Here is a 17,301-nt window from a genome sequence, read left to right on the forward strand (position 1 = left end):
CTTATTTAAAGTAAAAAATTTATAGATTAATCCTAAGAGTGAAGTACTGTCTGAAGTCTGAATATTTACTCTGAAATACAGCTTGATTTATAATCCACACTATAAGGCAATTTATTCTATAATAATAAAAGAAACTCTAATTTCCAAGTTACCTTTTACTGAAATTAGTTTCCTTTTATCTTATCCTCATAAAAGATATGTCATACATCAAACATTTAAATATGTAATAATTTAGTCTCACCTTTGTTTCTAATTCAGAATTCTCTCTTTGTAGCAGGTCATACACTATTAAAAAATGGTCTCTGTCTTCTTCTGCCCCTGGAAGACTTTGAATTTCATTATAAAGGCATATAAGTTCTGACTTTGATTTTTGCAATTCCTGATTAAGAAATGACAATATTTAGTAGAATAAAATAAGACTTTCAATAGAAAAGGTATACTATTGCTATAAAGGAATCTTTGAAATGATTCTGACAAATTTTTTGCTTTAAATATTTCAACCTGTCCTCTGGCAGACAGACTCCTTTCTTTAGTAAAGCAAAGATTCCTTAAATCAATTAATTAAACTAAGCATTCTTTTTCTAAATTTGCCTTTCTCTTTTAATGCCCTCCCTGCTCCAATTCTGAAAAAAAGCACCCAGAAATTAAACACAGGAAGCTCAAAGAGCCAAGGCAAACCAGCCCAAGAGTAGTAGGCTCCCTCCTGCAGTGGCCAAAGTCTGGGCACTGGGGTCTCCACACAGAGCCTGATAGTAAAAGCTGGTGGAGCATAAGATAGCTCTGAAGCTAGCAGCAACCAGCCCAGCGGGGCTTTCTGCACAGGGGCAACCCTAACAGGGTCAGGCTGGGTAAGAAGTGTTGTTTGTTGGTCTTGTCAAAGAGCTCCTTCCCATAGACAACCAGGAACTGGGCTCCATGTGCCTTGTAGGAGGCCAAGCCTATGGCCCTGGCTCTGGACAAGGCACCCAGGCAGTGGAAAGCAGCCCCTGGACCAGCCATGGTTATGGATGGCCACATGCCATAAGCATTCTTAATTTCTTTCATTTATAGGTTCAAAGACTGGGTTTCTAGTTATCCCTACTTTACGCAAGACTTGTATAGAGGTAAATCTTCAGCAACTCCTGCATTAGTTATATTACCTGTTTTAAAATGTATCTTTTTAAAGTTACTTTTTATAGAACAGGTGCTATGTGGTTTACCTTTAATCTTGTGACAACCCCATAAGGTAGGGTTATTGAAACTGAGGCTCTGAGAACTAAAGTGATCTGCCTAAATTCATATAGCCAGGAAGTGGAAAAGTTGAGATTCAAACTGTCTGACTGACTTCAAACACTGTGTTCTTCACTACAAATTACACTGTCTTACTTAATAATGCATATTCAGTGACTTAATCAACGAGTGTTTCATCTAATCCTCTGATTTATTTTCCATATTCATGAGAGAAAACATTTTAGTTAGATGTCGATTTTAATCAAATTTCTGCATTGATGACACGGAATATGCAGTGTTTGATTGGTGGATGACAGGGCCTGCGAGTCAGGCCATGGTGCCCTATGAAGGCACATGTGACATAAAATTTATTTAGGGGAGGAGCTACTTGGTATATTCCTAAAGACTTGAGATCAGAGAGGGAGGAAAGTGATGATGAGGAAGGCACTGGGCAAAAAGGAAAGAAGGTAGGGAGTGGCCACCCAAAACCATAGCAAGAGGGCAAGTAGTATCAATGTCCTACCTCATTTCATGGAAAATTCCTATAAGTCATCAGCATGGGATATAGAGTATTGTGCTAGCTCTCACCCACCCTGCAAACTGATTGTCACCATCCCCTAAATTAGTGATCTAGACTTCCATGAGCTCACTTCCAGGTCTCTCTTCCAAATATAGGCTGGTATGTCTCCTGATAGACTTTTCCAAGATGGTACTACCAGCAGTTAAAAGGAGAGACAAGTCCGGGCCACTATGACCACCATAATAATCAAATCCCTTCTACTTAAAGGACTCTTTTTGGGTAGTGTTGAAACTCAGCCTGGAGAAACAACAGTCACCCCAATGTTACTGGTATAAATAATATTCTATAGCTATAATTTATTTTAAAATAAAAGTGAATGATAACATGAAATCCCTAAATTACAAATGCAAAAAGAGGAAAATAACATCCTGAATGGCAAAATACCTCACTTTCAACTTTCAAAGGCTTCTGCACAGTATTAAGATCAGATGTCAATTGCTTTTTCCTTTCTCTCTCTTCTGACAACTCACTTTCAAATATTTCAATTTTTTCTTGGCTCATTTTCAATATCTGCAAAAAGTATTTTACATAATTAATTCTATATACAATAATCATGTAAACTATTAAGTTCTGATAATACTTTTCTGCCTAAACAATTATAAAGTCATCTAGGGGAGGGACAAACCTGGGAAAAAATAGTTTATGGTACCATAGCTCATAAGATAGGTTTTCCTCTCTAAGCCTGTTTTCTCAACTGTAAAATGGAACTAATATTTGTCCTACATACATAATAGCCATCAGAGTAGGAGTCAAATGTGATTTTCAAAGTATTTTGTAAGTTTTAAGCACCTACCAAATATAAGGAATTTTAATTTTATTTGGTAAGAATTTTATCTTACCAAATTGATGATAATAATAATAGTAATTTCAAAAATAATGAGAGCAATGACTATTTTATTTATTTAGTGCTTACCATATGTCAGAAATTATAGTAAATGCTTTACATGTATTATCTAATTTTGTTTCCCAGTACCCCTATGAGATTAGAACTAGTATATTCTTTTTTACAGAGAACATAGGTGAGGCTCAGATAGATTAGGTAATTTGTGCAAGGTCACACAGTCAGTACTGGGATTCAAACCAAGGCTAATTTATAAGCCCTTGCTCTTATTTTTATTTTATTTAAAAAAACTGAGGTATAATTGACATAGCACATTATATTAGTCTCAGGTGTACTACATAACGATTCAATATTTGTATATTTTGCAAAATGATCACAATAGTTCAGTTAACATCCATCATCACACTTAGTTGTGATTTTTCCACTACTTTCAAATATGTAATACAATCTTATTAATTATAGTCACCATGCTGTACATTACATGCTGTACATGTATGACATTCATTTTATAACTGGAAATTCGTAATTTTTGATTTCCCTCATCCATTTCACCCACTCCCAACCCCTTGCTTCAGGCAACAACAAATCTGTTCCCTACATCCATGATTTTTTGTAATTTTTTTTTTAAGATTCCACATGTGAGATCATATGGTATTTGTCTCTTTCTGTCTGACTTATTTCACTTAGCATAATTCCCTCAAAGTCCATCCATGTTGTTGCAAATGGCAAGATTACAGTATTTTTTAATGGCTGAATAATATTTCATTGTGTGTATATATCACATTTTCTTTTTCCATTCATCCCTTGATGGGCACTTGGGGTGTTTCCATGTATTTATTATTGTAAATAATGCTGGAATAGACATGGGGGTGCATATATCTTTTCAAATTAGTGATTTTGTTTTCTTTGGATAAATACCCAGAAGTGGAATTGTTGGATCATATGGTAGTTCTATTTTTAATTTTTTGAGAAATCTCCATAATGTGCTGCACCAATCTTCATAGTGGCTGCACCAATTTACATCTCCACCAACAGTGCATAAGGGTTTCCTTTTCTCTACATCTTCACCAACACTTGTTATTTCATGTCTTTTTGATAACAGGTGTGAGGTGATATCTCATTGTGGTTTTGATTTGCATTTCCCTGATGACTGGTGATGCTGAGCATCTTTTCATGTGCCTGTTGGCCATCTGTATGTCTTCTTTGGGAAAATGTCTATTCAGACTCTTGGCCCATTTTTTAATCAATTTTTTTTTTTTTTTTTGCTATTGGGTTGTATGAGTTCTTCATATATTTTGGATATTAACCCCTTGTCAGATATATGATTTGCAAATATTTTCTCCCATTTGGTAGATTGTGTTTTCATTATTGATAGTTTCCTTTGCTGTGCAGAAGCTTCTTCATTTGACATAGTCCCACTTGTTTACTTTTGGTGTCAGATCCAAAAAATTATCACCAAGACTGATGTCAAGGAGCCTACCACCTGTTTTCTTCTAGGAGTTTTATGGCTTTAGGACCTACATTCAAGTCTTTAATCCATCTTGAGTTAATTTTTGTGTATGATGTAAGATAGTGCTCCAGTTTCATTCTCTTGCATATATCTGTCCAGTTTCTCCAGCACCACTTATTGATGAGACTGTCCTCTCCCCACTGTATACTCTTGGTTCCTTTCATAAATGAATTGACCATATATGTGTGGATTTACTTCTGGGCTCTCTGTTCTGCTCCACTGATCAATGTGTCTGTTTTTATGCCAATACAATAGTGTTTTGATTACTACAGCTTTTAAGATAGTTTGAAATCAAGGAGCATAATGCCTCCAGCTTTGTTCTTTCTCAAGATTGCTTTGGCTATTCAGGGTCTTTTGTGGTTCCAGACAAATTTGAGGACTATTTCTTCTATTTCTGTGAAAAAAGCCATTGGGAATTGTGATAGGGATTGTACTGAATCTGCACATTGTTTTGGATAGTATGGACATTTTTATAATATTAATTCTTCCAATCCATGAGCATGGAATATCTTACCATTTGTTTGTGTCTTCTTCATTTCTTTCATCAATGTCTTATAGTTTTCAGTGTGTAGGTCTTACATCTCTTTGGTTAAATTTATTCCTAGGTATTTTATTCTTTTTGATGCAATTGTAAATGTGATTGTTTTCTTAATTTCTCTTTCTGATATTTGTTATTTGTTTGTTATTATGCAATAGATTTTTGTATATTGATTTTGTATGCAACTTTATTGGATTTATTTACTAGTTCTAACAGGTTTTTTTTGTGATAGTCTTTAGGGTTTTCTATGTATAATATCATGCCATCTGCAAATAGTGACAGTTTTACTTCTTCCTTTCCAATTTGGATTTATTTCTTTTTCTTCTCTGATTGCTATGGCTAGGACTTCCAATACTTGGGCATCCTTGCCTTATTCCTGATCTTCGAGAAGAAGCTTTCAGCTTTTCACTGTTGAGTATGATGTAAGCTGTGGTCTTGTCATATATGGCATTTATTATGTTGAGGTACATTCCCTCTATACCCACTTTGTTGAGAGTTTTTATCATAAATGGATGCTGAATATTTTCAAAAGCTTTTTCTGCATCTGTTGATGCATTGTATAATTTTTATCCCTCATTTTGTTAATGTGTTGTATCACACTGATTGATTTACAGCTGTTGAGCCATCCTTGCAGCCTTGAAATGAATCCTACTTGGTCATGGTGTATGATCCTTTTAATGTATTGTTGAATTCGGTTTGCTAATATTTTGTTGAGGATTTTTGCATCTATGTTCATCAGGGAAATTGGACTGCAATTTTCTTTTCTTGTGGTGCCTTGTTTGGTTTTGGTAACAGGGTAAAGCTGGCTTCATAAAATGAATTTGAAGGTGTTCCCTCCTCTTCTATTATTTGGAAGAGTTTGAGAAAGATTGGTATTAATTCTTCTTCGAATGTTTGGTAAATACACCAATGAAACTGTCTGGCTGTTACTTTTACTTATTTTTTATTTATTTTAAAATATTTATTTATTTATATTTACTTATTTTGGCTGTGCCAGGTCTTAGCTGCGGTATACAGGATCCTTAGTTGCAGCATGCAGACTCTTAGTTATGACATGCAGACTTCTTAGTTGCAGCATGCAGACTCTTAGTTACAGCATACATGTGGGATCTAGTTCCCTGACCAGGGATCGAACCCAGGCCTCCTGCACTGGGAGCATGGAGTCTTATCCACTGGACCACCAGGGAAGTCCCTAGCCTTTACTTTTAATATCTATTTTATTCAGACTTGCCAAAGTGTATTTTCTTTTGTGTACAAAAACCTATTAGGAACTTAATTTGAGGTCAAAATGCAGCTAGTGAATACAGAGTGAGAATCGAGAGAATTTCCTTAATATTGCCATGAAGCTGCAGAATCTTCTCCACTGGCAGAGCAAACCTGTCAAGTGAACTAACTGCATATTTGGATTGGCCAGTCAGGGAGCAGTATGAACTTGACAAGTCTATACTCTCTAACTTGGGAATTGCATAATGATACGTCAGAAAAGAGTCCTACCAGATCTGTCCTACTATTTACCAACAGTGGGACCCTGAGCCAGTTACCTACCTTTTCTTAGTCTCAGTTTCCTCCTCTGAAAAATAGGGATAATGATGGGCACCTCGATTGTACAAAGTATATGTAAATGGAAGTTTATATTATTATTGGATTGTTCTGAATTTTCACATTTACTCTTTAGTTGGACAACACCTTTAAATCATCCTTACAATTTCAACATACTAGTTTATCCTAAATACATTTTTAATGGGGTCCTTCCTGAATGACTAATCCTGGAAGGTTTTCTGTAACCACTGATCACCATCATAGGATGTAGATTTACCATACATTTTGTCTATTTTCAGTAATTCTTAAGCAACCTTATGGAGTCTGCCTCATCTGTATTAGAAAATGTAACTGAAAATGATCTTTTTATTTCTTACCTCATTCAAATCTTGTACTTTCACCGTCTCTTGACCTTTCATACTGGTTTTTCGTTTGTCTTCCTATATTACTGATAATTCAGGCTCTAAGAGGGAAATCTTAATCCAAATAAACCATCGGTTAAAACACATACGTATATGTGTTATTTTTAAAAAATACTGAAAAGATAAGCTACATTTCTTAAGTGTCTTTTCCAGAGGCTACACCCCTGAAATCTCCCTTACCAACAAGTTTTACCTTTTTTCTGATCTTGGATCCTTTGAAGAGTTGCTTTATTATAGATTTGAGCCCTTGCTCTGTTTGCAACTTAACAAAAGGGAACAAGTACTATTAGAAAAACATACTAGAGAATCCTGATGATTCTGCATTAATCAAGCTGATAATTTACCTTATTTTTTTTTAACTTTACAAAAGTAATTTGTTATTGTTGATTGGCCCAGTAACAAATGCAAAGGAGGTTTATGAGTATTTAGATGTAATTCAGAAACAGAAGACACCAACATTGATATTACTTATTACTTTTATTCAGAATTAGGTTTCAAAAGAAACTTCAATTTGAAGTTTTTAATTTAATTCAGAGATAAAAATATTCCTTTACTTAGGCTGAAGAAAGGAAAGAGTTGATTCACCAAAGATTTTTATCTAACTAAATTTGGGGGAAAGTATTCTGGAGTTTGCTTATACTTCTAGGTTCATAATGTACTGCTAGATGTGTATTTAACCTACAGATTAAAAAAATAAATTCATTAGTTTAGTAAAGCTGGTTATCAATAATTTATCTTTCTTGTGTTTAATATCAATAAAACAGAAATAGCAATCCCAAATTGATGAGTTAGAAAAAATGGGGACTGCTACTGGAAAAACAGATGCTAAAACCCAAGTGTAACTTTTATACGTCTTCCTGTCCAGCTGTATGGACAAAACACCTACTTAAAAATCATGTTGACTTAGCAGCAGTGCACAAGGATATAGGGAAGGATATATCTTTCCCCCAGATCAGCTTCTCCCTCTGCATTATCTGCCATCTGCACTGGCGAACGTTTCTGCACATCCACACATGACATGTTACTTAGTCCCACCCTTACCACCTGTGATTTCCCAGTGCCAAGTGCAGGAAATGTTTCAACTCTTAAAAATGAAAACTCCCCCCATTTCTTTTGTGTTTTCTCAGGACAAGAATGTCATGTATTTTAATGCTATAACTTTTAAGAGATAGATTTTCAAAAGAAAATATATTTGAAATTTACCATAATCTGTGGCACACTAAATACAGTCATGCATTTAGGCAATTTATGTACTTCATGAGACCGACGATCAAAGTTTAAAGCAGAAAATAGAAATGAGCAATGGGATATAGAGACCTCTAGGCAGCTGAAGGGAGCCTCCTACCTCACCTGTCAGCCAGCAGTAAGCAAAGAGAAGAACTAACGGACTTCTAGGGAATCCCCTCACTGGCACAGGGTAGCTGCCAACAACTGTGGAGAACGGTGTTAACAGCTCAGAATTTTCCACTTTCAATGTTCTACTATCTGAAAGGTGGGGGCCATCTAATACTCTGAACCAAATTGTGCCTCCCAGGCACCGTGTGACTAGAGTTACTGCCATCCCCCCATGTGCTCGTGTTGTGCTATCCTCTCTCGCAGGCACAGTCAAATGAGATGGTGGCTGCAGCCCCTGTAGAGAATAAAACACTGCCCGGTCATCACCTCCTGGTAGAGACGGTTTATGTGTTCAGTGCTGGGCATGTTGTAACCCCCGTGAGTTACAATATGCTCCCTCTATGAATCCTCACGAGACTTGGTATGATGTAGAAAATGAGCTCTAGGGCCAGACAAACCTGGATCGATTCCTGGCTCTGCCTCTTACTTTGGTCAGGCTCTTCTATGTTCTCTCAAATATGAAATGGAATATACCTACTTACTTTGGGGAGGGCTGTTATAGGGATTATATAAGATTATGTTTGTAAAACAAGATCATGGCATACGACCAATGTTCAATATATCATGACTACTGTTATTCCTGCCAGATACCTAGCATTTCTTCCATTTTAAGCATTTTCTCTGAGAACATGCATACTAGCAGCACTAAGATGGCGTATTTAATGGTAAATCTGTCTGCATATAAAAACAGGTAGGGCTTCCCTGGTGGCGCAGTGGTTGAGAGTCCGCCTGCTGATGCAGGGGACACGGGTTCGTGCACTGGTCCGAGAAGATCCCACATGCCGCGGAGCAGCTAGGCCCGTGAGCCATGGCCACTGAGCCTGCACGTTTGGAGCCTGTGCTCTGCAACGTGAGAGGCCCACGTACCGCAAAACAAAAACAAAAACAACAGGTAAAGAACACAGTCATATATTGAGGAGTCTGCTTGATTTAAGGGAATAGTTTTCTAAATTATTTGTTCTTTTGAAGTCACAGGACTCCCCCCTTCCTTTTATATTCAAAAGAATTTTTTCTTTTTTAGAACATTGTTTATATTTATTTATGTATGTAGGTATGTATGTATATATTTTCGGCTGCGTTGGGGTTTCGTTGCTGCGTGTGGGCTTTCTCTAGTTACGGTGAGCAGGGGCTACTTTTTGTTGCAGTGTGTGGGCTTCTCATTGGGTGGCTTCTCTTGTTGCAGAGCATGGACTCTAGGTCCGCGGGCTTCAGTAGTTGTGGTGCGTGGGCTCGGCAGTTGTGGCTTGCGGGCTCTAGGGTACAGGCTCAGTAGTTGTGGCACACGGGCTTAGTTGCTCCATGGCATGTGGGATCTTCCCGGACCGGGGCTCGAACCCATGTCCCCTGCATTGGCAGGCAGATTCTTAACCACTGCGCCACCAGGGAAGTCCTCAAAAGAATTCTTATGGGGACACTGTCTACAGAGTGCCCTCAAGTGGAGGCTTCTCTGGTTGATGTGGAGGCAGAAGACCTAGGGACTTGCATCTGTGGAACAGCAAGAATCCCTGAAACACAGTTTGGAAACTGCAGTGGCAAAAACATGTGTTTTGTAGTTAGTTGAAATCTGAAATTTTGACTTCCACATTTGTGCATTTGCGATCTTGGTTTTCCTCATCTGTAAAGCAAGGTGAACAATACCTACCTCTCCAAATTTCTGTTAACATTAAATGAGTTATGCCAACCCCCCACCCAGCAGGGTTGTTGCAACATTATAGATACTCAGATCTTAGTTTCTATCCTTTCACTTACTTTTTTTGTAGTATACAGAAAATAAAGTAGTTAGAGGTCAGGAATAATTGCATGAGACACCCAAGTACCTGTCTAAAAGCTGAAGATCCATGAAAAGGAAAGCATGCCACTAGGTCAAGATCTGGAAATGAGCTCATGGGAAAGGGTTGTTACTCTTTACCTAATGGTTACAGCATTCAGTTCACTTAATTCCTCTGCTGAGAATGACCCTTTACTTAATACTTATTGTTGTCACCATCCCCCAGCTGCTAAACACAATCAAGGAAGCTTGAGGTTTTTTCTTCATGAAAGATTAAGAGAGAACTGTGAAGGCAAAAATCTATTTATAGTTACATCCTCTTTCCTCAGGAAATGACTTTTAAAAATCATTTAAGTATAACTGACTACTTATTCATCAAGTACCTCTTCTAGTTTTAAAGACTTCTACTTTAAAGAGAAGAAACATTTACTTACAATGTTCTTCGTTACCTCATTCCAGCTTGCTCTACATGGGATGAAGTAAGTGAAAGGATCAGTGAGAGTCAATATAAAGCCTTATTATTTTAGAAATCCACACATATTTCAAGTCTTAATGACAAGGAAAAGAAAATTGGTTTCTATCACAGCCTACAGGATTGAGATTAGACACAGAAAAAAATTTCTGATACTTAATACTAAACATTAGGGAGAAAAACTGTATGATCTTTTCTGAACATCTTTTAAAATAAGATAGATGCTCATTTATTCAGAATGTCATAGACAACATCTATCATAGAGGGAGGTAGATTAACCAGTTATTCTACAAGGATCTTCTCTGTTGTCAAGAATGCTATGATACAAAGGGCCACAAGGTGTCATATGTCCCTTCAAGAAAGAACTTGCCACATTCTTCTCAGGCAGCCTCCAGTGAATGACTGAGCATGGTGAGGATATTAAAGCCTGGTCATTTCTGGTCATTGTGGATCCTCTACAGGTTACCATTGTGCCAAAGCCCTTGCTGGCCTGGCTGGGACTTCTCAGAGCTGCAATACAGTCTGAGGCTCTTCTTATCCAATCTTCCTTCCTTCTCTCTCTTCTTTAACAGATGCCAGGACTGCATCATGACCTGAAGGTTTTGCCCATGTCTACTCCTTCTTTTTATCCTTCACAGGTACCACCCCAAACAACTCTCCTGCAATTCTAAGTTCATCTTGGTGCCTGATTCCCAGAGTGGCCTCCTTCAGGTGAATTTATGGATGACAGAATAAGGAATGGGCCACTATCATGGTCACCATCAAAAACAAAAGAAAATGATGATTTGATTAAAGACACAAATATAAATACCCAAGAAGCTCAGTGAACTGCAAGAAGGATGAACTCAAAGAGACCCACACTGAGGCACAGTATAATCAAACTATTTGAAAGACAAAGAAAGAAATAATCTTGAAAGCAGCAAGAGAGAAGTGATGTCACATACAGGGGATCGTCAATAAGATTACCAGCAGATTTCTCATCAGAAACTTTGGAGGCCAGAAGGCAGTGGGCAGATATATTCAAAATGCTAAAAGAAAAAAAACCTGTCAACCAAGAATCCTATATCCAGCAAAACTGTCCTTTCAAGAGCGAGGAAGAAATTAAGACATTCAGATCAACAAAAGCTGAGGGAGTTTGTTACTACTAGACTTGCCCTATGAGAAATCCTAAAGAAATCACCTGCATGGTAAAATCAAAGGATACTAAACAGTAACTCAAAGCCATATGAAAAGATAAAGATCTCAGTAAAGGTAAATACATGAGCAATTATAAAAGCTAGTATTATTGTAACTATGGTTTGAAACTCCATTTTTTGTTTTCTACATGACTTAAAAGACTAATACATTGTTTTAAAACTATTATTAGTCTAAAAGCTACTACCACTGTAACTTTGGTTTCTAATTCCACATTTTGGTTTCTGCATAGTTTAAGAAACTAATGCATTTAAAAAAGCAATCATTAGTTCATGTTTTTGGACACACACAAGATACAGAGATGTAATTTTGTGACATCAATAACTGAAAAGGATGGGGGCAGAGCTGTAAATAAGCACCGTTTTTGCATATTATTGAAGCTAAATTGGCATAAATTCAAATTAGGGTGTTATAACTTTAGCATGTTAAATGTAATCCCTATGGTAACCACAAAGAAACCAGTTATAGAATATACTCAAAACGAAATGAAAAGGGACTTAAAAGTGTTTCATTACAAAAAAATCAACTACATACAAGAGACAGTAATGCAGGAAATGGAGGACAAAAAGCTATAAGGTACATAGAAACAAATGGCAAAAAGACAGAAGTAAGTCTTACTTTAATAAGTACTTTAAATATAAAGGGATTAGTTTCTCCAATCAAAAGACAGAGATTGGCAGAATGGATAAAAACAAAATATGATTCAACTACATATTGTCTATAAGAGATTCACTTTAGATCCAAAGATACAAAGAGGTTAAAAGTGAAAGGATGAAAAAAATTTTCCATGCTAATAGTAATCAAAAGAGAGCAGGGTTGGCGAAACTAAAATTAGATGAAATAGACTCTATTTTTTAAAAACTTTTTTGGCCATACCCCATGGCATGTGGGATCTTAGTGCCCCTACCAGGGATCAAACCTGTGCCACCTGGGTTGGAAGTGCAGAGTCTTAACCACTGGACCACCATGGAAGTCCCAGACGTTAAATCAAAAAGGTTACAAGTGACAAAGAAGGACATTATATTTTAATAAATAGTTCAATACAGCAACAAGATATAAAAATTATAAATATTTATGTACCTAATAGCCAACCAAAATGTAAAAATTGGGAGATAAAAAGAAGAAATAAACATTCCTACAATAAGAGTTGGAGACTTCAATACCTTGCTCTCAATAATGGATAAAACAATCAAATATAACATAAGTAGGGAAGCAGAGGACTTGAGCAACACAATAATTCAATGAGAGCTAACTGACAGGGGACTTCCCTGGTGATTCAGTGGGTAAGACTCCATGCTCCCAATGCAGGGGGCCCAGGTTTGATCCCTGGTCAGGGAATTACATTCCACATGCATGCGGCAACTAAGAAGTTCACATGTTGCAACTAAAAGATCCCACATGCCACAATGAAAGATCCTGCATGCCCCAACAAAGATCCCGTGTGCCACAACAAAGACTTGGTGAAGCCAAAATAAATAAATAAATAAATAAAATTTTAAAAGATCTAACAGACATATATAGGTCTACACAACAACATTATAATACTCAATCTTCTGAAGTGCACACAGGAAATTCTCCAGGAAAGACCATATCTTAGGCCACAAACTAAGTCTTAATGTATTTAAAAAATAGTTATCATAAATGCATCTTTTCCAACTACAATAAGGTGGAGTTAGAAATTAATAACAGAAGGAAAACTGGAAAATTCACATATTTGTGGAGATTTAAATGACATGCTCTTAATCAACCAATGGATCAAAGAAGAAATCATAAGAGAAATAAGGAAATACTTAGAGATGAATGAAAATGAAAGCACAACACACTAAAACATATGGGATGTAATGAAAGCAGTACTAAGGGGGAATTTTATAGCTACAGACACTTATATTAAAGAACAAGAGTGACTTCAAATCAACAACCTAAATTTACAATTTAAGAAACTAGAAAAAGGACAACAAACTACATGCAAAGGTAGCAAATAGAAACAATAAAGGTTAGAGCAGAGATAAACAAAACAGAGAATAGAAAAACCTAAAAATCAGTGAAACCAAAAGTTTGTTCTTTGAAAATATCAACAAAATTGACAAACCTTTAGCTGGAATAACTAAGGCAAAAAGAGAGAAGATTCAAATTACTAAAATAAGAATTGAAAGTGGGGACATTACTACTGATTCTACAGAAATAAAAAGGATTATAAGAGAGTACTCTAAACAACTGTACATCAACAAACTGTATAACCTACATGCAATGGACAAATTCCTAGCAAGACAAAACCAAAAATGACTGAATCATGAAGAAATAGAAAATTTGAATAGACCTATAACTAGCAAGGACATTGAATTAGTAATCAAAAATCTCCTATACAAAGAAAAGCCCTGGACCTGATGGCTTTACTGGTGAATTCTACAAATTATTTGAAGAAGAACCAATACCAATCCTTCTCAAACTTTCCCCAAAACTTGAAAGGGAAGAAACACTTCCTAAGTCATCCTATAAGGGCAGCATTAACCTTATCCAAAGGCAGGCAAAGACACTACAAGAAAATAAAACGACAGACTACTATCCCTTATGAGCATTGATGCAAAAATCCTCAACAAAATACTAGCAAAACAAATTTAACACTGTATAAGAAAGATTATACACCATGACCAAATCACATTTGCTCCTAGAATGCAAAGATGGTTCAACATAGGAATTTTTGTGTGTGTGTGTGGTATGCAGGCCTCCCACTGTTGTGGCCTCTCCAGCTGTGGAGCACAGCCTCCGGATGCACAGACCCAGTGGCCATGACCCACGGGCCCAGCTGCTCTGTGGCATGTGGGATCCTCCCGGACCGGGGCACGAACCCGTGTACCCTGCATCAGCAGGCAGACTATCAACCACTGCACCACCAGGGAAGCCCCCAACATAGGAATATTGATCAATGTAATACAACACATTAACAGAATAAAGGGGAAAAAAACATGATCATCTCAACTGATGCTGCAAAAGCATTCAACAAAATTCAGTACGCTTTCATGATTAAAAAGCACTCCACAAACTAGGAAAAGAAGGAAACTACCTCAACATAATAAAATATATATGAAAAACCCACAGTGAACATGATACTCAATGGTGAAAAAATTGAAGGCTTTTCCTCTAAGATCAGGAAAAAGGCAAGGATGTCTGCTTTCACCACTTCTATTCAACATAATACTGGAATCAGCCAGAGCAATTTAGCAAGAATATAACTAAAAGGCATCCAAATTGGAAAGGAAAGAGTAAAATTATCTCTGCAGATGATCTTATGTGTAGAAAACCTTAAAGATTCCACAAACTGTTAGAAATAATAAATGAATTCAGCCAAGTAGCAGGATACAACTGCAACACACAAAAATAAGTTGCACTTCTATACGCTAACAGTGAACAATCTGAAAAGGAAATTACAAAAACAGTTCCATTTATAGTAGCATCAAAAAGCATAAAATACTTAGGAATTAACTTAACGAAAGAGGCGAAAGACTTACACAATGAAAACTACAAAACACTGCTGAAAGAAATTGTAGAAGACATAAATAAAAACACATCCCATGTTCATGGATTGAAAGACTTAATAATTTATTGACTGGAGGCGTATTTAATACTCCAACTGTTATTGACCAGAGATGTATCAATACATTTTTAGAGAGTGATACAATTAACATCACCATGGAAGTTGTTAGAGCTTAAAATTGATCAAGCATTCATTATACAACTTATGATTGTCATTATCATTCACATTTTGCTCCATTAGGTTTTTGTTCCAACCTTGTGTATATTATAAATGCGTTTATTACTGTAAAATTTTTGGAAATGACACATTATGAAATTTTGAGTGAAGAATTTTTTGGTGAATTTTATGCAGATACTTTCTCTGATTGTCCAAGTGACATATATACTAGTGTCTCAGAAGACGATAGTTCTTCAGAATAGTTTTGATTCAGACGATGTGAATATTAGACCAACAAAAAGACAAAAAACCTTAGTGACTGCCTCTGATACGGAAAGTGAAAATGAAACTCATGGTGCTGGAGAATGCTCTTTTGATTCTACAGAAGAGTGGACTGAAGACAACATTTCACGAAAATCAGAAGACTTTACAGGTGTGTCAGATGTAACTATTGAATGTAATAACGTGCAAAGTGTTAGTGAAATAGAATTAATTTTTGGTAACAATTTTTTTGAGTTGGTCACTTCTCAAACAAAATTGAATCACCAACAGAATAAAAAATCATATAAAAAGTATAAGACTTTAAAATAGACTGATGTAACCAACGACATGAAGAAGTTTCTTGGATTAATAATTTTTATTTATTTATTTATTTTTATTTTTGGCTGTGTTGGGTCTTCGTTTCTGTGCAAGGGCTTTCTCTAGTTGTGGCAAGCGGGGGCCACTCTTCATCGTGGTGTGCGGGCCTCTCACTGTCGTGGCCTCTCTTGTTCCGGAGCACAGGCTCCAGACACGCAGGCTCAGTAGTTGTGGCTTACAGGCCCAGTTGCTCTGCAGCATGTGGGATCTTCCCAGACCAGGGCTCAAACCTGCATCCCCTGCATTGGCAGGCAGATTCTCAACCACTGCGCCACCAGGGAAGCCACGGATTAATAATTTTGATGGGACAAAAAGGAAAGTCACACTGGAAAAAATATTGGTCGACTGATCCCTTACTTGAAATACCAAAGATTATGATGAGAAGAAGGTTTGAACAAAGATGATGCCAAGAAGAAGGTTTGAACAAATAATGACGTTTTTTCACTTCAAAGATAACTTGGAAACTCCACTTCCTGTAGACAATTTCAAAAGCTAAACCTCTTTTGGATTATTTTCTACCAAACTTTCAATCGATCTATATACCCAAACAAGAGCTATCACTTGAGGAGGCAATGATAAAGCGGAGAGGACGACTCAGATTCAAAACCTATAATCCCAGAAAACTTACAAAATGTGGAATTGTGGTCAGGATGGTTAGAGAAAGTGAAACTGGATATATATGCAGCCTTGAGATTTACATGGCTGAAGGAAAGAAACTGCAAGAAACAATATTATTGGTCCTACAACCTTATCTTGGTTCATGGCACCATATTTACCAAGACAATTATTACAACAGTGTGTCCACATCTGAAATATTGCTGAAAAATAAAACCAGAGTTTGTGGGACTGTAAGACAGAATCATGGTCTACCAAACCAATTAAAGTTGAAATCTAAAAATCTACAGAGGGGAGAAATGACATTTTTACAGAAGGGAGAAGTGATTCTTCTTATATGGAAAGACAAGAGGCTAGTCTGCATGGTGGCAACTATTCATGATGCCTCCATAGCACCTACAGGAAAGGAAGACAGGAGGACTGGCCATCAGAAAACTAAGCCCACTTGTATACTGGAGTATAATGAATATGTGAAAGGAGTTAATTGATCTGATCAATATCTGGCAAACCTCAAAATCCTCTGGAAAACTCGAAAATGGTATAAGAAAGTGGGTTTCTATTTGAGTAATTGCAGTTTTATTCAGTGCATTTAAAATTTATTGTAGCCTTAAGGCACAGAATAAAATGACTTACAAGCAATTTTTGTTAGCCGTAGCTAGAGAATGGTCAGTAGGGTAACTGACCATTCTGGTGAATGTAGTGGTAGTCCCATCCTGGTACCTCTTGTGGCATTTCTGAAAGAGGCCCCTGCAAAGATCCACCTTGTCATCTGTCAGTTAAATAAAAGAATATACTCTAGAGGAAATGTCCCACAGGACTAAAAAAAAAAAAAAAAAAAATGCTGCCAGAAAGTGTAGAGTCTGCTTTTCCAGGGGAAAGTGCAGTGAAACA

The 17,301-nt window shown here is 36.7% G+C and overlaps 1 protein-coding gene and 1 pseudogene across 3 annotated transcripts in view; both read right to left on the reverse strand.

Annotated features, from left to right (window-relative positions):
• The window catches only part of CCDC30 (coiled-coil domain containing 30), a 167,507-nt gene that overhangs the window by 90,035 nt on the left and 60,171 nt on the right, over positions 1–17,301 (reverse strand). Inside the window, exons 1-2 of one of the 3 annotated variants that reach the window (XM_067009855.1) lie at positions 2,174–2,299; positions 242–379 (exon numbers count right to left, since the gene is read on the reverse strand). The exons of the other annotated variants lie outside the window; for them this stretch is intronic. Of the exons in view, the coding sequence (XP_066865956.1) occupies positions 242–379; positions 2,174–2,290 (255 nt within the window). The 5' untranslated portion in view covers positions 2,291–2,299. Of the gene's footprint in view, positions 1–241; positions 380–2,173; positions 2,300–17,301 lie in introns of those variants that run through there. 3 annotated transcript variants of the gene reach the window in all.
• On the reverse strand, positions 660–999 carry LOC131762859 (transmembrane protein 256 pseudogene; annotated as a pseudogene).

This window comes from Kogia breviceps, chromosome 1 (genome assembly GCF_026419965.1).
Source record: "Kogia breviceps isolate mKogBre1 chromosome 1, mKogBre1 haplotype 1, whole genome shotgun sequence".
Taxonomy (NCBI): domain Eukaryota; kingdom Metazoa; phylum Chordata; class Mammalia; order Artiodactyla; family Physeteridae; genus Kogia; species Kogia breviceps.